At 67.3% G+C, this 22,625-nt stretch overlaps 2 protein-coding genes across 2 annotated transcripts; both read left to right on the forward strand.

Annotated features, from left to right (window-relative positions):
- Nucleotides 1-1,418: 1,418 nt before the first annotated feature.
- LOC148593718 (tensin-2-like) lies at nucleotides 1,419-8,005 on the forward strand. The gene is made up of 7 exons (XM_088529760.1): nucleotides 1,419-1,493; nucleotides 5,987-6,095; nucleotides 6,304-6,341; nucleotides 7,354-7,392; nucleotides 7,504-7,542; nucleotides 7,658-7,707; nucleotides 7,996-8,005. Exons 1-7 carry the CDS (start codon nucleotides 1,428-1,430, stop codon nucleotides 8,003-8,005), a joined length of 351 nt encoding a protein of 116 aa, XP_088385886.1. The 5' UTR covers nucleotides 1,419-1,427.
- A 1,006-nt stretch (nucleotides 8,006-9,011) lies between these two features.
- Nucleotides 9,012-22,078, forward strand: TNS2 (tensin 2). Its single transcript, XM_088529761.1, has 23 exons — nucleotides 9,012-9,183; nucleotides 9,262-9,312; nucleotides 9,393-9,515; nucleotides 10,422-10,486; nucleotides 11,346-11,429; nucleotides 12,141-12,253; nucleotides 13,339-13,399; nucleotides 13,481-13,550; nucleotides 13,779-13,908; nucleotides 13,997-14,062; nucleotides 14,139-14,255; nucleotides 15,336-15,427; nucleotides 15,515-16,630; nucleotides 16,733-16,931; nucleotides 17,316-17,627; nucleotides 17,707-17,835; nucleotides 18,493-18,585; nucleotides 18,654-18,731; nucleotides 18,894-18,971; nucleotides 20,613-20,781; nucleotides 21,647-21,715; nucleotides 21,795-21,824; nucleotides 21,937-22,078. The coding sequence occupies exons 1-23, from the start codon at nucleotides 9,034-9,036 to the stop codon at nucleotides 22,076-22,078; spliced, it is 3,537 nt and encodes a 1,178-aa protein (XP_088385887.1). The 5' UTR covers nucleotides 9,012-9,033.
- The last annotated feature ends 547 nt before the right edge of the window (nucleotides 22,079-22,625 follow it).

Below are 22,625 nucleotides of genomic sequence, written 5' to 3' on the forward strand. Positions count from 1 at the left end.
TGGGAGCCCCTGGCTCCTTTTGAGGACATTGGGGACATTGGGGACGTTTTATTTTAGCGAGTCCAAGAAAAGGTGGCACCGAGGGCTGGGGCTCGGGCCACCTTCACTTCATTGTGTTTTCCATGTTCTGTAAAATTTGTACAAAAATATCTTCTATGAGAATGATTTGTAAGCGGTGGTGGCCTCCCTGGGAGATGTCTTTTATGATGTAACCCCCTCACCTGGATTCTTTGGGGATTTTTTCTTCGTTTTCTTTTGTTTCCTCCAATAAAGCGAATCTTGAAAACACCCTCGAATGCCCCCGGCGTCTGCAAGTCTCTGGCTCCTCTCCTGGCCGGAAAACGGGAGCCCTTGGAGCTGCTTTTCCAGCCTGGAGGGAGGTCCTGGGTCCTGGAGGTGGCGGGTCCCAAGGGTGGCCTCATTCCAGCCTGTCCCTCTCCTTGCAGATCCCATGGGAGCCGCCCACCGATCCCAGGCTCTGGATAAGGTGACTCTGGCAAACAAGCTCGGTCTGTAGGAGAGTCCTGGAATAAATCCCGGAGAACCCTCCTCGTGCAGGGGAGCTTCATCCCTGGCTCCCTGCTTGGAAAAATCAAGCTGGGATCAGGCACCCGGATTTGGCCTCCGGGCTTCCTACCTGCAATCCCTGCGGATCCCAGCGCCGCGAGGCCGGAGGCGGCTCCCGCTCCGGCGTGTCCAGGAATCCGCAGCGGAGGCGGTGCCGGATCAACCCCCCCGGAGCCAGGGAACAGCGGCCTCCTTGTTGCTTTAAAGGGGGAAAAAATTCCCAAGGCGGCGCCTGGGGCCACGGCCCTTCCCTACGGCCACAATCGGGCTCTGTCCTCGCTCGGAGCTCGGGACTTTTCCAGCTCCGGCTTTTTCCAGCCCTCCCGGGTGCTGCTGGGGGGTCCCTATGTGCCAGGAGGGACTTAGGGGTCCCGGCAAGACTCTGAATGAGGGAATCTGGATCCTGGATCTGTTCCCTCTAACTGCCCTAGACCTGTGCGCCCGTATCCCGCTTCCCATTGCTCTTGTATCCCGCTTCCCGTTGCTCCCTGCAATCGGCAGCATTTTCCCCTCCGATCCCCCCGGCTCCAGCTCTTGAGTCCCAACAAACTCAAACCATCCCAGACGCCGGATCCACCTCCCTCCCAGCACAGAGGCTGAGCCGAAACGGGATTCCGATTATCCCGCTTCCCTCCCGCTCCTGACCCCCATCCGCCCCCGGCGATGCCCGTGTCACCCGTCCCGGTGGCACCTGCACGGGGACGGGGCTGGCACCGCTCCGGCTGCCACAGGAGGAGGAGTTTGGACGGCGGCTTCCAAGATCGCCAAGAAGGAGGAAAGGGAGGGAAAAAAAAAAGGAAAAAAAAAACACTCCAAGGGGAGGGAAAAGACGGGAAAAATAATAACGGCCGGAGGGAGCCATGGGCCGGGGAGGAGGCGCCTGGTGCTGCGCCCGGCCCCCCGCGGCCGCCCCGCTGCCCCCCCAGGTGTGTGAGGGCCCCGGGGGGACCCTGGAATTTGGGTGGAAAAGGGGGGGATTTGGGGCCGGTCGCGGCCCCGAGGCCAAGGGGGTGGACGCGGAGGGGGAAACAGGGGGGTTTGGGGAGCCCAATTCCTCTGTACAATGGGGGCAATGAGGGTCTGTCTGCTCCTGGGATATCCCCCCCCCTGCTCCCGGGATAACGCCCCTGCTCCCGGGATAACGCCCCCGCTCCCGGGATAACGCCCCCGCTCCCGGGTTATCCGCCCCCTCTCCCGATCCCTCTGCCTCCCCCCGGGATTGGCGGATGCTGCTCGTGGTTTTGGAGGTGCCGTCGCCCTCCCGGCTCCCTTCCGGAATGCCGGGGGCCCGGAGGCTCCCGGCTCTCTCCGCCGCTGGGATTCCAGCGCGGCCGGAACCAGGAAGAGCCGCTGGAGCCGAGCAGGGCCCGGACGCCTGGGCCCTCCCGCCCAGGCCTCGGGGGCAGGCGGCTCCGGAGCCTCCCCACAGCGCTCCAGGCTCCGGCTCCTCCCTGGGATCAGGTGGGGAAAGGGGGAAAATCCCGCAGGAAGAGGAGAGCCAGAGCCCGATGCCGACATCCTGTGCCCCATCCCTGCATCCCGCACGCCATCCCTGCATCCTAAACCTCATCCCTCCATCCTGTGCCACATCTCTCCATCCTACACCCTATCCTTGCATCCCAAACCCCATCCCTCCATCCCGTGCCTTCTCCTACCTCCTAACTCCATCCTACACCCCGGATTTCCAGACTTCACTCAATCCCTGTCCCATATACTGTCCTATATCCCATCCCTCCATCCTGTATCTCCCAATCCATCCCTCCCTGGAGCAAGGATTCCCCAGGGTCCCAGCTGCCCGGTATCCCAGCCCCCCTGTCGCCCCCTGTGCCCCCCAAGGCGGGATGCCACGGGGATGGGCTCAGGGCCTCCCGCACACCCAGCCGTGCTCCTATACGGTATGGGGGCTCTGCGGTGCCTATAGAGCCCGGGCTGGATGGGGCAGGGCAGTATGGAGATATATGGCCCCTATAGAGCTCGGCTGGATGGGGCAGGGCAGTATGGAGCTATGTGGCCCCTATAGAGCCCGGGCTGGATGGGGCAGGGCAGTATGGAGATATATGGCCCCTATAGAGCTCGGCTGGACGGGGCAGGGCAGTATGGAGCTATATGCTCCCTATAGAGCCCAGGCTGGATGGGGCAGGGCAGTATGGAGGTGTGTGGCCCCTATAGAGCCCTGGCTGGACAGGGCAGGGCAGTATGGAGCTATGTGGCCCCTATAGAACCCGGGCTGGATGGGGCAGGGCATTACGGAGCTATGTGGCCCCTATAGAGGCCAGCCTGGACAAGGCAGGACAGTATGGAGCTATAGGGCCCCTGTAGAGCCTGGGCTGGACGAGGCAGGGCAGTATGGAGCTATGTGGCACCTATAGAACCCGGGCTGGACGAGGCAGGGCAGTATGGAGCTATATGCTCCCTATAGAGCCCAGGCTGGATGGGGCAGGGCAGTATGGAGATATATGGCCCCTATAGAGCTCGGCTGGATGGGGCAGGGCAGTATGGAGCTATGTGGCCCCTATAGAACCCGGGCTGGATGGGGCAGGGCAGTATGGAGGTGTGTGGCCCCTATAGAGCCCTGGCTGGACAGGGCAGGGCAGTATGGAGCTATGTGGCCCCTATAGAACCCGGGCTGGATGGGGCAGGGCATTACGGAGCTATGTGGCCCCTATAGAGGCCAGCCTGGACAAGGCAGGACAGTATGGAGCTATACGGCCCCTGTAGAGCCTGGGCTGGACGAGGCAGGGCAATATGGAGGTATGCGGCCCCTATAGAGCCTGGCTGAATGGGGCAGGGCAGTATGGAGCTATACGGCCCCTATAGGGCCCAGGCTGGACGGGGCAGGGCAGTATGGAGGTATGCGGCCCCTATAGAGCCCTGGCTGAATGGGGCAGGGCAGTATGGAGCTATACGGCCCCTATAGGGCCCAGGCTGGACGGGGCAGGGCAGTACCGAGCTATACGTCCCCTATAGAGCCCGTGCCACGGGGCGCGGGGCCGCAGGGGTTAACGGGCCGCGGAGGCCCCCGGGCAGCGGCGGGAGGGACGGAGCAGAGGGAGGGAGCGAGGAAGGAGGGAGAAGGAGGAGGAGGAGGAGGAGGAGGAGGAAGCGGCGGCAGCATCGCCGCTCGGTTCCGCCCGGGGCCGCCCCGGTCCGGGGCCGTCCCGCCGCCATGAAGGTACGAACCGGGGGAGGCGGGGGCGGGGGGGGGCGCTTCCCGGGTCCCCCGGATTCCCGGGATGCGGGAAACTGAGGCAGGGAGCGGCGGCGCCACCGGTGTCACGACGGCGTCCGGGCTCAGCCGGCCCCGCCCTGCCGGTGCCTCCCCCCGCTTCCCCCCCCCCCCCCCGCCGCACGGGAAGGGACTTATTGTGTGCGCGGAGAGCGGCGCCCCCGGGCCCGCCCGGTCCGGAGCCCGGTCCGGATCCCGGTGCCGGTGCCGCTCCCGGCCCCCGCTTCGCCATGAAGCCCCGCGGCGCCGTGGGGACGCTGCTGCGGGCGCTCGGCCGCCGCGGCGGCACCGGCACGGTACCGTACGGGACATGGACCGGAACCGGGGCGGGAACGGGAACGGGACGGGGAATCCCTGGAGGCGGTGACGTAGGGGAGCCCCCGGGGAGGGGGGGGTCCTGGGGGGGCAGTGACGTAGGCAGCGGAGGGGGGGTCACGCTCAAGGGCTCCACGGGGACCCCCCCCCGCCCCGGTGCGGCCCCCCCCCCCCGGTGTTCCCGCCCCCCGACATTGCCCCCCCCCCGCCCCGGACGGGGCGGGGGGGGGCAATGTCGGGGGGCGGGAACACCGCGGGGGGGGGGTCCTCTCTGGACTCCCCCTCCCCCCGAGCCCCCATCCCATGGGGGGGTCCCCCCTCCCCGCCTTCCTCCGTGACACGAGTTCGCGGGGTCTCAGCCGGCTCCGTCCTGCGCCCCCCCCCCCCCCCCGCCGCGTTGTTGGGAGGATGTGGGGAAGGGCCCGCGTGGGGGGGGGGGGGTCACTGCGTTCATCCCCCCCCCCCACCCCGCTCCGAGTCCCTCTTCCCACGCAGGCCCTTTCCCACGCGGCGCCGTGGGAAGCGGGCGGGTCCTGCCCCCGGGGCCCCGTTTCCTGGGCTGGCCCCGTTCCCCCCCGCGCCGCTTCCTGCAGCGGGACACGGTGTCCTGGAGCGGGGACAGGCCGGGAGGGGCCCGCGGCCCCCAGGGGACAGCGCGTTATTTATAACCCCCCCCGCTGTCCCCATCGGCTGCCCCCGTGTCCCGGGCCAGGCACCCTTGGGTGCTTCTGCCCGTGGGTCTGGGCACGGGGGGCTGCAGCGTTTGGCTCTGCGCCCCCGCGGGGGCAGCTGGTCGCCGCATCCGTGTGTTGGTGCACCCGTGTGTTGGTGCATCCATGTGTTGGTGCATCCATGCGTCCGTGTGTTTGTGCATCCATGTATTTGTGCATCCGTGTGTTTGTGCATCCGTGCATCCATGTGTCGGTGCGTCCATGTGTCGGTGTGTTTGTGCATCCGTGTGTTGGTGCATCCGTGTGTTTGTGCATCAATGCATCCGTGTGTTTGTGCATCCGTGTGTTTGTGCATCCGTGTGTTGGTGCATCGATGTGTCTGTGTGTTTGTGCATCCGTGTGTTGGTGCATCGATGCATCCGTGTGTTTGTGCATCCGTGTGTTGGTACATCCATGTGTTGGTGCATCCATGTGTCTGTGTGTTTGTGCATCCGTGTGTTGGTGCATCCGTGTGTTGGTGCATTGATGCGTCCGTGTGTTGGTGCATCCATGTGTCTGTGTGTTGGTGCATCCGTGTGTTGGTGCATCGATGCGTCCGTGTGTTGGTGCATCCGTGTGTTGGTGCATCCGTGTGTTTGTGCATCCATGTGTTGGTGCATCTGTGTGTTGATGCATCGATGCATCCGTGTGTTGGTGCAGCGATGCGTCCGTGTGTTGGTGCATCCGTGTGTTTGTGCATCCATGTGTTTGTGCATCCGTGTGTTGCTGCATCAATGCGTCCCTGTGTTGGTGCATCCGTGTGTTGATGCATCTGTGTGTTGGTGCAGTGATGCGTCTGTGTGTTGGTGCATCCACATGTTTGTGCATCTGTGTGTCGGTGCATCCGCAGCTTTGGGCGTTCCGGAGCATGGCAGACTCCCATGCAGCACCCCCCTAGCCCCGCCTGGGCACCCATGGGTGCTGCGTGTGCATCCCACGTCCCTCCTGCACCCCGTGGATGCCGCATGTGGGTCCCGTAGCCCTTATGCACCCATGGGTGCCACATGCAGCTCCTTTCCCCTTATGCCCACGGCTTCGTGCAGCCTGGGCATTGCTCCCGTGCCCCTGCACCCATTGCTCTTGCGCACCCATGGGTGCACCCACGTGGGGCTGCGCGGCAGATCCCCGGCACCCACGGGTGCCCCGTGCCCACGCGTGCCCCCCGCAGCCCCACAGGGTGCCCGAGCCCCACAGCTTCCGCGAGAAGGTCTTCAAGAAGAAGAAGCTCTGCGCCGCCTGCAAGGAGCCCATCGACGCCCAGGGCCTGCTCTGCAGAGGTGACACCGGTGACATCCCGTGTGACTCCCCCCGCTTGGGTGCCAGCTCCGTGCACAGGGTGCTGGCACCCCCTGGCCAAAGCGGATGGGAAAGGGGGGGCTCCTGGGGGCGGTGGGTGCTGGAGGGGGGTCGCTGGTGGTGGGAGGGGGTTGCTTTGCCTTGGGGACAGTCGGTGACACCCTTTTGTGTGTCCTGTCCCCCCCGCAGTGTGCAAGGTCGCCAGCCACAGGCGATGCGAGGCCAAGGTAGGGGCTGGGGGGGGAACCAGCGACACCATCTGGGGTGGCTTCCAGCACCAGGGGGACACGGGGGGACATGGGGGGACATGATGGGGGGTCCCCATGTGTGACCCCTGCCCCGGGAGCTCACGCAGCCCAGAGGACCCTCTCTGGTCCTCCTGTGGGGCTGGGGTCTCGCTATGGGGCCGTGGTCCTGCTGTGGGCCGGGGAACCCTCTCTGGGTCCTCCTGTGGGGCTGGGGTCTCACTATGGGGCCGTGGTCCTGCTATGGGCCAGGGAACCCTCTCTGGGTCCTCCTGTGGGGCTGGGGTCTCACTATGGGGCCGTGGTCCTGCTATGGGCCAGGGAACCCTCTCTGGGTCCTCCTGTGGGGCTGGGGTCTCGCTATGGGGGCCGTGGTCCTGCTGTGGGCCGGGGAACCCTCTCTGGGTCCTCCTGTGGGGCTGGGGTCTCACTATGGGGCCGTGGTCCTGCCCAGGGGTCCTCCGTGGGGCTGGGGTCCTTTTATGGGGTTAAGGTCCTGCTTTAGGGCCAATGTGCCTCTATGGGGTCCCGCAATGGGGCTGGGGTCCTTTTATGGGGTTAGGGTCCTGTTCTGGGGCCAAGGTGCCTCTATGGGGTCCCGCAATGGGGCTGGGGTCCTTTTATGGGGTTAGGGTCCTGCTCTGGGGCCAAGGTGCCTCTATGGGGTCCCGCAATGGGGCTGGGGTCCTTTTATGGGGTTAGGGTCCTGCTTTGGGGCCAAGGTGCCTCTATGGGGTCCCGCAATGGGGCTGGGGTCCTTTTATGGGGTTAGGGTCCTGCTCTGGGGCCAAGGTGCCTCTATGGGGTCCCGCAATGGGGCTGGGGTCCTTTTATGGGGTTGGGTTCCTGCTTTAGGGCCAAGGTGCCTCTATGGGGTCCCACAATGGGGCTGGGGTCCCGCGATGGGGCTGGGGTCCCTCTACGGGGCCTCACTGTGGGGCTGGGGTCCCACTTGGGGGTCCCGCTGGGGGTGACCCCCCCTCGCCCCTTGCAGGTGGCCTCTCCCTGCCAAGCGCTGCCCCCTCCCGAGCTGGTAAGTGCTGGGGGGCTCTGATGTGGGGCGAGGTGGGGGGGACACACAGAGCCCCCCCTCGCCGTGGGGCCGGGCCCCCCGGATCCACCACGACCCCCTTTTCCCGCGCAGAGGAGGAACACGGCCCCGGTGCGGCGCAGCGAGAACCTGGTGGGTGCCCCCCCGTCCCCCGTGTCCCCCTCCTTAGGGACGGGGACACGGGTCCCCGCCGGGGTCTGTCACCACCCGGTGACCCCCCCATTTCTGTCCTGTCCCCTCCTCGCAGGGCTCCACCAAGTCGCTCAACGGCAGCAGGCAGCGCAGCACCCTGCCCAGGCAGGGGACACCGGGGACACCGGGGGGACAAGGGGGGCTCCAGGGGGTCCCGTGCACCCCAGGGTGGGGGCTGTGGGTGCAATGGCCCGGGGGGGGGTCCAGGAGGGGTGCAGGGGTCCCGGCGGGGGGTGCGATAGTTCCGGAGGGATTGGGAGAGGGGGATGTAACATTCCAAGGTGGGTGCTATGTCCCCAGTGGGTGCTATGTCCCCAGTGGGTGCTATATCCCACAGGGTGGGTGCTGCGGGGGCGGATTTAATGCCCTGGGGGGGTGCAATGCTCCAGGCAGGGTGCAATGATCCAGGGATGGGATGCAACACTCCGGGATGGGATGCAATGCTCCTGGGATGGGATGCAATGCTCCTGGGATGGGGTGCAACGCTCCTGGGATGGGATGCAACGCTCCTGGGATGGGATGCAATGCTCCCAGGGATGGGTGCAATGCTCCGGGGATGGGATGCAATGCTCCGGGGATGGGTGCTACGTCCCCATCTATAGTGGGTGCTATATCCCACAGGGTGGGTGCTTTGGAAGTGGGGTGGGATTCAGTGCCTCAGTGGGGTGCAATGCTCCTGGGATGGAATGCAATACTTCTGGGATGCGATGCAATGCTCCAGGATGGGGTGCAACGCTCCTGGGATGGGGTGCAATGCTCCTGGGATGAGATGCAATGCTCCAGGGATGGGGTGCAATGCTCCGGGGATGGGATGCAATGCTCCGGGGATGGGATGCACCACTCCACGATGGGTGCTACATCCCCAGTGGGTGCTATCCCACAGGATGGGTGCATGGTGCTGGCAGTGGGGATTCAGTGCCTCAGGGGGGTGCAATGCTCCAGGATGGGTGCTGTATCCCCCTGGATGGGTGCAATGCTCCGGGGACGGGATGCAATGCTCCTGGGACGGAATGCAACACTCCAGGATGGGATGCAAAGCTCCTGGGATGGGTGCAATACTCCTGGGATGGGATGCAATGCTCCAGGATGGGTGCAATGCTCCAGGGACGGGATGCAGCACTCCAGGCAGGGTGCAATGCTCCTGGGATGGGATGCAATGCTCCAGGGATGGGATGCAGCACTCCGGGATGGGATGCAATGCTCCTGGGATGGGATGCAATGCTCCTGGGATGGGATGCAGCACTCCGGGATGGGTGCTACCTCCCCAGTGGGTGCTACCCCACAGGATGGGTGCACGGTGCTGGCAGGGGGGTGCAATACTCCAGTTTGGGTGCTGTATCCCCCCGGATGGGTGCAATGCTGCTGGAGGCCGTGGGAAGGGGAGGATGGATGCAATTCCCTTCCCGCAGGAGCTTTAGCCTGGAGCGGGTCATGGAGCGGCACCTGGACGCGGACGTCACCTACGTGACCGAGCGCATCATCGCCGTGTCCTTCCCCGCGGCGCTGGCCGAGGGCCGCTTCCGCGCGCACCTGCGCGAGGTGGCCCTCATGCTCACGTCCCGCCACCAGGACAAGTACATGGTGCGAGGAGGGGACACGGTGACAGGGCTGTCCCCGTGCTCCCCGCGTCCTCCTCATCCTCCCCGTCCTGCCCTGCAGCTCTTCAACCTGTCCGAGAAGCGCCGCGACATCGCCCGCCTCAACCCCAGGGTGACGCGGGGACCCGGGGGGTGTCCCCAGGGTGCCGGGGTTGCTTTGGTGACACCGTGTGTCCCCGTGTCCCCGTAAAGGTGCAGGATTTTGGGTGGCCGGAGCTGCACGCGCCGCCCCTGGACAAGCTGTGCTCCGTGTGCAAGGCCATGGAGGGGTGGCTGCGCGCGCACCCCCAGCACGTGGCCGTGCTGCACTGCAAGGTGGGGACACGGCGGGTTGGGGACACAGGGGGTGCTGGGGACACGGAGGGTGTCGGGGACATGGGGGGGTGTTGGGGACAGGGAGGGTGTTGGGGACAGGGAGGGTTTTGGGGACACGGGGGGTGTTGGGGACGTGAGGGGGTGTTGGGGACATGAGGGGGGGTGTCGGGGACACGAGGGGTGTCGGGGACATGGGGGGGTTGTTGCGGATATGGAGGAGTGTTGGGGACACGGGGGGGAGTGTTGGGGACACTGAGGGGAGGTGTCGGGGACACGGGGAGGGGGGTATGGGGGACACGGGGGGTGTCAGGGACATGGGGGGGGTGTCGGGGATGGGAGGGGTGTCAGGGACACGATGGGGTGTAGGGGACATGGGGAGGGTGTCAGGGACATGGGGGGTTGTCAGGGAAACGGGGCAGTGTCGGGGACATGGCGGGGTGTTGGGGACACGGGGGGGCGTCGGGGACACAAGGGGGGGTGTTTGGGACACAGTGGGGGTGTTGGGGACACGGCAGGGTGTTGGGGACACGGGGGGGTGTTGGGGACACACGGGGGGGTGTGTTGGAGACACGAGGGGTCTCAGGGACACGGGGGGTGTTGAGGACATGGGAGGGGGTGTCGGGGACATGGGAGGGGGTGTCGGGGACACGGGGGGCCGTCGGGGACACGGGGGGGTATCAGGGACATGGGGGGGTGTCAGGGACACGGGGGGGTGTCAGGGACATGGGAGGGGATGTCGGGGACATGGGGGGGTATCAGGGATGGGGGGGTGTTGGGGACACAGGGGGGATGTTGGGGACACAGTGGGATATCAGGGACATGGGGGGTGTCGGGGACACAGGGGGGGGGTGTCAGGGACATGGTGGGGGGCCCTGACACCCCCTCCGTGGTTCCCCCCCCCATCAGGGCAGCAAGGGCAAGACGGGCGTCATCGTGGCAGCCTACATGCACTACAGCAAGATCTCGGCCAGGTATGGGGGGCTATATATATATATATATGTGTGTGTGTGTTGGGGACATATATATATGTCGGGGACATTGGGGGGGGGTGGAGGGTCTGGGGCGGGGAGGGGCCAAGGGGCAGTATAGGGTGGGGATGGGGGGGCCATGGGGCAGTATAGGGGGCTGGGGGGGACACGAGGGACCTGGGGGTGCCTGGGGGTTTCGGGGTGGCTCTGGGGGCTCTGGGGGGTCCGGGGTGGCTCTGGGGGGGTCCGGGGGGTTCGGGGTGGCTCTGGGGGGTCCAGGGTGGCTCTGGGGGGTCCGGGGTGGCTCTGGGGGGGTCTGGGGGGTTCAGGGTGGCTCTGGGGGGGTCCGGGGGGTCCGGGGTGGCTCTGAGGGGTCCGGGGTGGCTCTGGGGGGTCCAGGATGGCTCTGGGGGGGTCCGGGGGGTTCGGCGTAGCTCTTGGGGGTCCAGGGTGGCTCTGGGGGGTCCGGGGGGGTCCGGGGTGGCTCTGGGGGGTCCGGGGTGGCTCTGGGGGGGTCCAGGGGGTTCGGGGTGGCTCTGGGGGTGCCTGGGGGGTCCGGGGTGGCTCTAGGGGGTCCAGGGGGTCCAGAGTGGCTCTGGGGGGGTCTGGGGGGTCCGGGGTGGCTCTGGGGGGGTCCAGGGGGTTCGGGGTGGCTCTGGGGGGTCCGGGGTGGCTCTGGGGGGGTCCAGGGGGTTCGGGGTGGCTCTGGGGGTGCCTGGGGGGTCCAGGGTGGCTCTGGGGGGTCCGGGGTGGCTCTGGAGGGTTCGGGGTGGCTCTGGAGGGGTCTGGGGGGTCCGGGGTGGCTCTGGGGGGTCCAGGGGCGGTTACAGGGGATGGGTGCACTGACCCCCCCCCCCCAAAGTGCCGACCAGGCGCTGGGCACCCTGACCATGCGCAAGTTCTGCGAGGAGAAGGCGGCCCCGGCGCTGCAGCCCTCGCAGAGGAGGTGGGTGACGGGGACACCGGGGAGGGGGGGAAGGGACCCCCTTTGGGTGCCCCCCACGCACAGCCCAAGGGCAGCGGGGGGAGCCGTGGGGGACGGTGGAGGGTGCTGGGGGGGCTGGTGGGTGCTGGGGGGGGTTGTTGGGATGCTGGGGGGGTTGGTGGGTGCTGGAGGGGGGGTACTTGGGGGGGTTGTTGGGTGCTGGGGGGGGGATTGTGGGTGCTTGGGGGGTTGTTGGGTGCTTGGGGGGGTTGTTGGGTGCTGGGGGTGTTGTGGGATGCTAGGAGGGTTGTTGGGTGCTCGGGGGTGTTGTGGGTGCCGGGGTGGGGGTTGGTGGGTGCTGGGGGGGCGGTTTGGTGGGTGCTTGGGGGGGTGTTGGGTGCCGGGGGATTGTTGGATGCCGGGGGGGTTGGTGGGTGCTGGGCAGGTTGTGGGGTGCTTGGAGGGTTGTGGGTGCCGGGGGGGTGCTGGGTCCCGGGGGGGTTGTTGGATGCTGGGGGGGTTGATGGGTGCTGGGCGAGTTGTGGGGTGCTGGGGGGGGGGTTGTAGGTGCTGAGCGGGTTGTGGGGTCCCGGGGGGGCTGTTGGGTCCCGGGGGGGCTGTTGGGTGCTGGGGGGGTGTTGTGGGGTGCTGGGGGGGGTTGTGGGGTGCTGGGGGGGTGCAATGAGGCCCCGGGGGGGGCAGGGTGCTCAGCTCCCCCTCCTGCCCCCCCAGGTACATCAGCTACTTCAGCGGGCTGCTCTCGGGGAGCATCAAGATGAACAGCAGCCCCCTGTTCCTGCACCACGTCCTGGTGCCCGCCCTGCCCGGCTTCGAGCCCGGCGCCCGTGAGTGCCCCGCGCGGCGCCACCACCGCCCCGAGCCGGGGGGGATCCGCGTGGGGACGCGCGTGCGAGAGGCTCCGCGCGTGCGAGGGCACCGGTGCAGCGCCGTGTTCGTGGGGGGCTCGTGCAAAGCCTCGTGCTTGTGCAAAGCCTCATGCTTGTGCAAAGCCTTGTGCTCGTGCAAAGCCTCGTGCTTGTGCAAAGCCACGTGCACATGCAAAGCCTCATTCATGTGCAAAGCCTCGTGCTTGTGCAAAGCCTCGTGCTTGTGCAAAGCCTCGTGCTCGTGCAAAGCCACGTGCATGTGCAAAGTCACGTGCTTGTGCAAAGCCTCGTGCAAAGCCTCGTGCACGTGCAGTCACGTGCTTGTGCAAAGCCTCGTGCTCGTGCAAAACCTTGTGCTCGTGCAAAGCCTCGTGCACGTGCAAAGCCACGTGCTTGTGCAAAGCCACGTGCACATGAAAAGCCTCATTCATGTGCAAAGCCTTGTGCACGTGCAAAGCCTCATGCACGTGCAAAGCCTCGTGCTTGTGCAAAGCCATGTGCTTGTGCAAAGCCACGTGCATGTGCAAAGCCTCATGCACGTGCAAAGCCACGTGCTTGTGCAAAGCCTCGTGCACATGCAAAGCCTTGTGCGCATGCAAAGCCTTGTGTGCATGCAAAGCCTCATGCATGTGCAAAGCCATGTGCACGTGCAAAGCCACGTGCTTGTGCAAAGCCTCGTGCACATGCAAAGCCTCGTGCTTGTGCAGAGCCATGTGCACGCGCCAAGCCTCATGCATGTGCAAAGCCTTGTGTGCATGCAAAGCCTCGTGCTCGTGCAAAGCCTCGTGCTCGTGCAAAGCCACGTGCTTGTGCAAAGCCACGTGCTTGTGCAAAAACCTCGTGCTCCTGCAAAGCCACGTGCTCGTGCAAGGCTGCCGGTGCTCGTGCAAGGCTGCAGGCCCCGTGCTGCTGCAGAGGCGCCCGTGTGCGGCGGCTGCTCGTGCAAGGGCGCTCGCACGTTGGGGCTGCTTGCACGTGGAGGGGGGCACACGCCGCGCGAGCCCCTGCTCCATGCAGAGCCGATGCCCCTCTGCCCCCCGCAGCCTTCCAGCCCTTCCTCAAGATCTACCAGTCCATGCAGCTCGTCTACACCTCGGGCGTCTAGTGAGTACGAGCTGGAGGGGAGGCAAAAGGGGGTGCAGGGACCCCCCCTGCAGCCCTCAGCCCTGTCCCCTGCACCCACAGCAGCACATCGGGCACCCAGAGCCTCTGCATCACCCTGGAGCCGGCCCTGCTGCTGAAGGGGGACGTGATGGTGAGCGGGGACAAATGGGGAGGGGGCGGCTTGGTGCATAGGTGCAATTGGGGGAACCCCCCCAAATGATGGGGGGGGTGCAATGGGGGGACGTGTGTGCAAATGATGGGGGGGTCATGCACACGTTCACGGGTGTGTGTGCATGGATGCACCGGGGTGCACGTGAGCATGCGTGGGGCCGTGCACACACGTGTGCATTGCATGTGACCCCCCCTCCCACTTCCACAGGTGAAATGCTACCACAAGCAGAGCCGCGGCGCCGAGCGCGCCGGCGTCTTCCGCGTGCAGTTCCACACGTGCACCGTGCACGGCGCCCAGCTCTGGTTCGGCAAGGACGAGCTCGACGAGGCCTGGCAAGGTGAGGAGGGGCAGCAGGGGCTGCGCAGCCATGGGGAGGGGGTCCCTGCACCCCCACGTGCCCCCCATCTCCCCATTGCCCCCCGCAGATGAACGCTTCCCCTTCGAGGCCAGCGTGGAGTTCGTCTTCTCCTCCAGCCCCGAGAAGATCAAAGGTGAGAAGGGAGCGGGGAGCACCCGTGTTACCCCCCAACAAGGGGGTCCAGGCACCTTAAAAATACCCCCCCGCAGGCTGGGACAGCGTCCGCAACAGCCCGAGCGTCACCGTGGACTACAGCATCTCGGAGCCGGCCGTGCGCTGGGACTCCTACGAGGGCTTCAACGTGCACCACGAGGACAGCCTGGAAGGTAGCGCCCGCCCGGACGCCTGGGCCCCTCCGCAGCACCCTGGATTTTTGGGGGGTGGTGGGAAGGGGCATCGCACCCTGGGGTCGCCCCTAGCCCTGAGCGCTCGCTCTGCCGCCCGCCCGGACGCCTGGGCCCCTCCGCAGCACCCTGGATTTTTAGGGGATGGGAAGGGGCATCGCACCCTGGGGTTGCCCCCAGCCCTGAGCGCTCGCCCTGCTGCCCGCCCGGACGCCTGGGCCCCTCCGCAGCACCCTGGGTTTTGGGGGGAAAGGGGCATCGCACCCTGGGGTTGCCCCTAGCCCTGAGCGCTCGCCCTGCCGCCCGCCCGGACGTCTGGGCCCCTCCGCAGCACCCTGGATTTTTTGGGGGGTGGGAAGGGGCATCGCACCCTGGGGTCGCCCCCAGCCCTGAGCGCTCGCCCTGCCGCCCGCCCGGACGCCTGGGCCCCTCCGCAGCACCCTGGGTTTTTGGGGGGTGGTGGGAAGGGGCATCGCACCCTGGGGTTGCCCCTAGCCCTGAGCGCTCGCCCTGCTGCCCGCCCGGACGCCTGGGCCCCTCCGCAGCACCCTGGATTTTTGGGGGGTGGTGGGAAGGGGCATCGCACCCTGGGGTCGCCCCTAGCCCTGAGCGCTCGCCCTGCCGCCCGCCCGGACGCCTGGGCCCCTCCGCAGCACCCTGGATTTTTCGGGGGTGGTGGGAAGGGGCATCGCACCCTGGGGTCGCCCCTAGCCCTGAGCGCTCGCCCTGCCGCCCGCCCGGACGCCTGGGCCCCTCCGCAGCACCCTGGATTTTTCGGGGGTGGTGGGAAGGGGCATCGCACCCTGGGGTTGCCCCTAGCCCTGAGCGCTCGCCCTGCCGCCCGCCCGGACGCCTGGGCCCCTCCGCAGCACCCTGGATTTTTCGGGGGTGGTGGGAAGGGGCATCGCACCCTGGGGTTGCCCCTAGCCCTGAGCGCTCGCCCTGCCGCCCGCCCGGACGCCTGGGCCCCTCCGCAGCACCCTGGATTTTTTGGGGGGGTGGGAAGGGGCATCGCACCCTAGGGTCGCCCCCAGCCCTGAGCGCTCGCCCTGCCGCCCGCAGAGCTCCCGCACACGCTGGGGCCGCTGGACGGCAGCCCCTACGCCCGCGTGCAGAAGCAGCCGAGCGCCCGCGCGGCCACCGGGCCCCCCTGGGTGGCTACGGGACCCCCCGATGACACCGGAGCCGCCGCCGCCCCGCGGTGCCGCCCGCCGCCCCCGACGGCCGCCGAGCGCCGCGAGCTCGAGCTGCTGCTGGGCGGCTTCGGCGTGAGGCCCCCCGAGGGCGAGGAGCGGCCCCCGGCCCGCGCCGGCTACCGGCCCGCGGGCTCCGCCAGCCCCGGGGCCACCGCCGGCCCCGGGGGCTCCGTGGGCACTGCCGGGCCCGGGGGCACCGCCGGCCCCGGGAGCTCCGTGGGCATCGCCAGCTCCGGGGGCTCCACCAGCCCCGGGGGTTCCGTGGTCACCTACAGCCCCGGGAGCTCCGTGGGCATCACCGTACCCGGGGGTTCCGTGGGCACCGGGTGCTCCGCCAGCCCCGGGGGCTCCGTAGGCACCTACAGCCCCGGGGGCTCTGCCATCCCCGGGGGTTCCATAGGCACCGGGAGCCCCGTGGGCACCTACAGCCCCGGGGGTTCTGTGGGCACCGCCGGCCCCGGGGGCTCCGTGGGCACCTACAGCCCCGGGGCCACCGCCAGCCCCGGAGGTTCCGTGGGCATCTACAGCCTCACGGGCTCCGTGGGCACCAGGGGCCCCGTGGACGCCTACAGCCCCAGGGGTTCCGTGGGCACCTACAGCCCCGGGGGCTCCGTGGGCACCGGGGGCTCCGTGTGCTCCGCTCTCCCCGTGGGCACCGCCAGCCCCGGGGGCTCCGTGGGCACCTACAGCCCCGTGGGCACCGGGGGCTCCGTGTGCTCCGCTCTCCCCGTGGGCACCGCCAGCCCCGGGGGCTCCGTGGGCACCTACAGCCCCGTGGGCACCGCCAGCCCCGGGGGCTCCGCTATCCCCGTGGGCACCGCCGGCCCCGGGGGCTCCGTGGGCACCTACAGCCCCGTGGGCACCGCCAGCCCCGGGGGCTCCATAGGCACCGGGGGCCCCGTGGGCTCCGCTATCCCCGTGGGCACCTACAGCCCCGTGGGCACCGCCAGCCCCGGGGGCTCCATAGGCACCGGGGGCCCCGTGGGCTCCGCTATCCCCGTGGGCACCGCCAGCCCCGGGGGCTCCATAGGCACCGCCAGCCCCGTGGGCTCCGCTATCCCCGTGGGCACCGCCGGCCCCGTGGGCTCCGCGGGCCCCGCGCGGGCGCGCGCGGACGGCACCGCCGAGGCCGGCGGCGGCGGCGGCTCCGAGCGGCGGCGGGCGCAGCGCTCCCTCTCCGAGGGGCTGCGGCCCCGCGGGCCCCGGGAGCCGCCGGAGGAGCCCGGGCCGCGCTGCCCCTGCCCGCGCTGCCGCGGCCCGGAGCTCGCGGCCGCCGCCGCCGCCTTCTACGGGCTGCGCTTGGAGCGGGAGGCGCCGCCGCCGCCACCCGCCGCCGAGGTCGCCGCTTGTCCCCGCTGCGGCCGCCGCGGCCCCGCGGCCCCGGGCTACGAGGCGCTCGCGCTGGAAGCCCGCGATGGCTACGGGATCCCCGGGCAGCCCGAGCCGCTGCGGGTGCCCAGCGGTGAGCGGGTGGCTAGTGGCCACGGGGCGATAATGTGGGTCGGGGGCTGCAGAGGGGCTAATAGGAGGCTGGGAGTGGCCACTGATGGGGGTGGAGGATGCAGAGGTGCTAATAAGGAAATTGGGTAATTAATGGCTACTAATGGGGCTGATGAAGGTGGGAGGGAGGCTAGTGCTGACAAAGCGGCTAATGAGGGGTAGGGAGGGGGCTAGTGGCCACAAAGGAGGCTCGAGGGATCTGGGAGGGGGGCAATGGTCAAAGAGGGGCTAATTTGGGGTGTCGGGGACGCTATTGGCTGCGGAGGGAAATAGGGGGCTGGCGGGACGTGGCTAGCGGAGGGGGGGGGCTGCTAGCCCCCTGACCTCCCCCCCTCCTCACCCACAGAGCGAAGGAGCCCGGGCGAGGGGGGGCCCTGGCGCGGGACCCCCGAGGGCCCCGGTAGCCCCGAGCCGCCCCCCGATAGCCCGGACGGCGCCGGGGGCTCCCTGGGCTCCCCGACCCCCTCCTTCCCCCCCGCCGCCGCCTACGACGGCCCCCCGGGCCCCCAACCCCCCCTGCCCGAGAAGCGGCACCCGCCGGGCCCCCCCCCGGACCCCGAGCCGTGGGGCGGGGACCCCCCGGGGAGCCCCGGGAGCGTCACCTTCGTGCAGGACACGTCCAAGTTCTGGTACAAACCCGGCCTCTCGCGGGAGCAAGGTAGGGGCTGCAGGGGGGGGGGGACGGGGGGGGGTTGCGGAGGGGCCCAGGCGTCCGGGCTCACCCCGCGCCCCCGCAGCCATCGCGCTGCTCAAGGCCGAGGAACCGGGCGCCTTCCTCATCCGCGACAGCAGCTCCTTCCAGGGCGCCTACGGGCTGGCGCTGAAGGTGGCCACGCCACCCCCGAACTGTGTCACCCACAGCAAGGGTAAGGGACACCCCCCGCCCCGCGTCACCCCCTGCCCCATGTCACCCCCGTCCCGTGGGGGCACCCTGGCACCTCCCTGGGGTCCCTGATGTCCCCAGAGCCTTTGAGCCCCTTTCCTGTCCCTTTGCTCCCCGCTGTGTCCCCAAGCCCTCCCCGTGTCCCCAGATGCACCTCCCTTGGTCCCCAGTGTCTCCCCAAAAGCACCTCCAGGGTATCCCATGTCCCAACACCCAATGCCCCAAACTAAGGGGGGTGACAGCAGAGCCCTGTCCCTTGTCCCCAGGGGACCCCCAGGAGCAGCTCGTCCCTTGGTCCCCGGTGTCTCCCCAAAAGCACCTCCAGGGTATCCCGTGTCCCCCCCCCAACACCCAATGCCCCAAATGAAGGTGGGTGACAGCAGAGCCCTGTCCCTTGTCCCCAGGGGACCCCCAGGAGCAGCTCGTCCCTCAGTCCCCAGTGCCTCCCCAAAAGCACCTCCAGGGTATCCCAATGCCCCAAATGAAGGCGGGTGGCAGCAGAGCCCTGTCCCTTGTCCCCAGGGGACCCCCAGGAGCAGCTCGTCCCTTGGTCCCCGGTGCCTCCCCAAAAGCACCTCCAGGGTATCCCAATGCCCCAAATGAAGGCGGGTGACAGCAGAGCCCTGTCCCTTGTCCCCAGGGGACCCCCAGGAGCAGCTCGTCCGCCACTTCCTCATCGAGACGGGGCCGCGGGGGGTGAAGATCAAGGGCTGCCCCAAGGAGCCCCATTTCGGTGAGGAGCCGGGGGGCGGCGGGGGGGGATATGTGGGGTGCCCCCCCTTACCGCTTCCCCCCCCATAGGGAGCCTGCCCGCCCTGGTGCTCCATCACTCCATCAGCCCCATCTCCCTGCCCTGCGCCCTCCGCATCCCCAGCCGAGGTAGGTGAGGGGGGACACGGGGGCATGTGGGGTGTCCCCCCCTCATCCAGGACCCCCCGTGTCCTTTGAGGATGGGGAGCCCTCCCCAAGGCTGGGGGGGCTTGGGGGGGGATGTGTCCTGGGGGGGGTCCAGGCTGTTTTTCCCCCCCCTCTCATTTCCAGACCCGCTGGAGCAGAAGCTGGAGGTGCCCGTGGCCCCCAACATGAGCACGGCCGCGGATCTGCTGCGCCAGGGAGCCGGTGCGGGGGGACACGGGGATGGGGACAGGGGGACACGGGGGGATTGGGACAGGGATGGGGGGGACGCGGGGATGGGGGGACACCGGGATGGGGACAGGGGGACACGGGGGGATTGGGACAGGGATGGGGGGGACGCGAGGATGGGGGGACACGGGGATGGGGACAGGGGGACACGGGGGGATTGGGACAGGGATGGGGGGGACACGGGGATGGGGCTCCAGAATGGCGAGAGGGGGATACATTGGGATTGGGACAGGGATGGGGGGGATGCTGGGATGGGGGATACTGGAATGGGGCTCCGGAATGGGGAGAGGGGGACACAGGGGGATGGGGACAGGGATGGGGGGGATACTGGGATGGGAAGTCCAGAATGGGGAGGCACATTGGGATTGGGATGGGGGGATGCCGGGATGGGGGTTCCAGAATGGGATGGTGGGGACACATGGGGATTGGAACAGGGTTGGGGGGATACCGGGATGGGGGCTCCAGAATGGGGAGGGGGGCACATGGGGATTGGGACAGGGAGATACTGGGATGGAGGCTCCGGAATTGAGGGGCACACGGGGATTGGGACAGGAATGGGGGGATACCGGGATGGGGAGATACCAGGATGGGGGTTTCAGAATGGGACACATGGGGATGGGGGGGGACAAGGATGGAGGAGATACCAGGATGGGAGTTCCAGAATGGGATGGTGGGGATACATTGGGATTGGCACAGGGAGATACTGGGATGGAGGCTCCAGAATGGGGGGGCACACGGGGATTGGGATGGGGGGATGCCGGGATGGGGAGATACCAGGATGGGGGTTCCAGAATGGGACACATGGGGATGGGGGGGGACAAGGATGGAGGAGATACCAGGATGGGAGTTCCAGAATGGGATGGTGGGATACATTGGGATTGGCACAGGGAGATACTGGGATGGAGGCTCCAGAATGGGGGGGCACACGGGATTGGGATGGGGGGATGCCGGGAATGGGGAGATACCAGGATGGGGGTTCCAGAATGGGATGGTGGGGACACCTGGCAATTGGGACAGGGACAGGGGGATACTGGGATGGGGCTCCAGAAGGGGGGGGACACATGGGAATTGGAACAGGGTCAGGGGGACACCGGGATGGGGGCTCCAGAATGGGGGGACACATTGGGACGAGGAGATACTGGGATGGAGGCACATGGGAATTGGGACAGGGGGATATGGGGATGGGGATATACCAGGATGGGGGTTTCAGAATGGGACACATGGGGATGGGGGGGACAAGGATGGAGGAGATACCAGGATGGGGGTTCCAGAATGGGGGGGCACACGGGGATTGGGACAGGGATGCGGGGATACTGGGATGGGGAGATACCAGGATGGGAGTTCCAGAATGGGACACATGGGGATGGGGGGGACAAGGATGGAGGGGATACCAGGATGGGAGTTCCAGAATGGGATGGTGGGGACACATGGGGATGGGGGGATGCCAGGATGGGGAGATACCAGGATGGGAGTTCCAGAATGGGACACATGGGGATGGGGGGGACAAGGATGGAGGAGATACCAGGATGGGGGTTCCAGAATGGGATGGTGGGGACACACGGGGACAGGGACATGGGGACACCGGGTCGGGCCAGCCCGGTGCCAGCCCCGTGCCAGCCTGCAGCGTGCTGTACCTGAGCTCCGTGGACACGGAGTCGCTGACGGGGCCGCAGGCGGTGGCCAAGGCCGCGGGCGCCGTCCTGGGCGCCAGCCCGCGCGCGTCCGCCTGTACCGTCCACTTCAAGGTGTCGGCGCAGGGCATCACCCTCACCGACAGCCAGCGCAAGTGAGTGTCACCCCCCCGCGCACCGGGTGTCCACGGCCTTGGGGTGACGCAGCCCCGAGTGTCACCCGCTGGGCGCTGTCAGCCCCAGCTGCCGCTGCCCTCTGCGTACCCAGTGTCACCTCCACTTAAGTACCACCAGCCCCGGGTACCACCGCCCTCTGGGTGCCAACCCTACTGCCGCCACTCCAGTGTCACCCCTCCTTAGGTACCATTGTCCCCAAGTACTATCATACACTGGGTACCAACCCCCCCATGGAACCACCCCAGTGTCACCCCTCCTTAGCTACCATCGTCCCCAAGTATCACCACCCACAGGGTACCAACCCCCCATGGAACCACCCCAGTGTCACCCCTCCTTAGATACCATCGGCCCCAAGTACCATCATACCCCGGGTACCAACCCCACCACCCCAGTGTCACCCCTCCTTGGTACCATCATCCCCAAGTATCATCATACACCGGGTACCAACCTCCCATGGAACCACCCCAGTGTCACCCCTCCTTAGGTACCATCATCCCCAGGTACCATCATACCCCGGGTACCAACCCCACCACCCCAGTGTCACCCCTCCTTAGGTACCATCGTCCCCAAGTACCATCATACACCGGGTACCAACCTCCCATGGAACCACCCCAGTGTCACCCCTCCTTAGGTACCATCATCCCCAGGTACCATCATACACCGGGTACCAACCCCACCACCCCAGTGTCACCCCTCCCTAGGTAACATCGTCCCCAAGTACCATCACCCACCGGGTACCAACCCCACCACCCCAGTGTCACCCTCCTTAGATACCATCGTCCCCAAGTACCATCACCCCCAGGGTACCAACCCCATCCCAGTGTCACCCTGTCCCCCTTCCAGGCTCTTCTTCCGCCGTCACTACCCCGTGGGCAACGTCACCTACTGCAGCACAGACCCCCAGGACCGCAGGTACCACGGGGGGGACGGGGACAATCGGCGGGGGACACCTGGCTAATTAACCCCCCTGCTAACGACCCCGTGCCCGCAGGTGGGCGAACCCGGATGGCACCACATCTAAGTAAGTACCGGCGCGGGTTGTCCCCGGTGCCACCTGCTTGTCCCTGTTTTGGGGACCGGTGCCACCTCCATGTGTGTGTGTGTGTGTCCCAACAATGTCACATTCCCACCAGGATCTTCGGCTTCGTGGCCAAGAAGCCGGAGGGTCCCTGCGCCAACGCGTGCCACGTGTTCGCCGAGCTGGACCCCGAGCAGCCGGCCGCCGCCATCGTCACCTTCGTCACCAAGGTCATGCTGGGCACCCACCGCAAGTGAGGGCCACCCCCAATGGGGACAGGGCTGCTCCTGTCCCCCCCAGGGTGACAGTGTGCGGGGTGGGGGGGACACACAGGGTGTCCCCACCAAGGGGGAGGGCGGCAGCCAGTGCCACCCCCTAACGAAGCAGAGTCTATTTTTGTCTAAGAAAGGATTTATATGAGCTTTAATCAGACGTCTCTAATATATATATAATATATATATATATGATATGGGGGGGCACCGAGCTATAGCGTGATGGGGGGGACGGGCCCCCCCATGTCCTCCCTGTCCATGTGCAAATGCCAATGGAGAAACGAAGCGGAGCCTCCTCCTTTCCGTGCACGCCGGGGGGGGTATCCAGGATTTGGGGGGGGGTCCTGCCCCTTTGGATTGGGGGGGGGGGAGTGTTTTACATTCACAAAATTGGGGGGTGACAGTGACACCACGCGCGGGGTGACAACGGGGGGTAGGGAGGACGCTTGACTCTGCCCCTCCAGTTCAACCTGAAACTGGGGGGGAGAAGAGACTGTAGCTGGAAAGGGGGTGTTAGGTGCGTACCCCCCTC

Source organism: Tinamus guttatus, unplaced genomic scaffold (assembly GCF_059628265.1).
Source record: "Tinamus guttatus ecotype Peru unplaced genomic scaffold, ASM5962826v1 Tinamus_guttatus_pri_ptg000344l, whole genome shotgun sequence".
NCBI lineage: Eukaryota > Metazoa > Chordata > Aves > Tinamiformes > Tinamidae > Tinamus > Tinamus guttatus.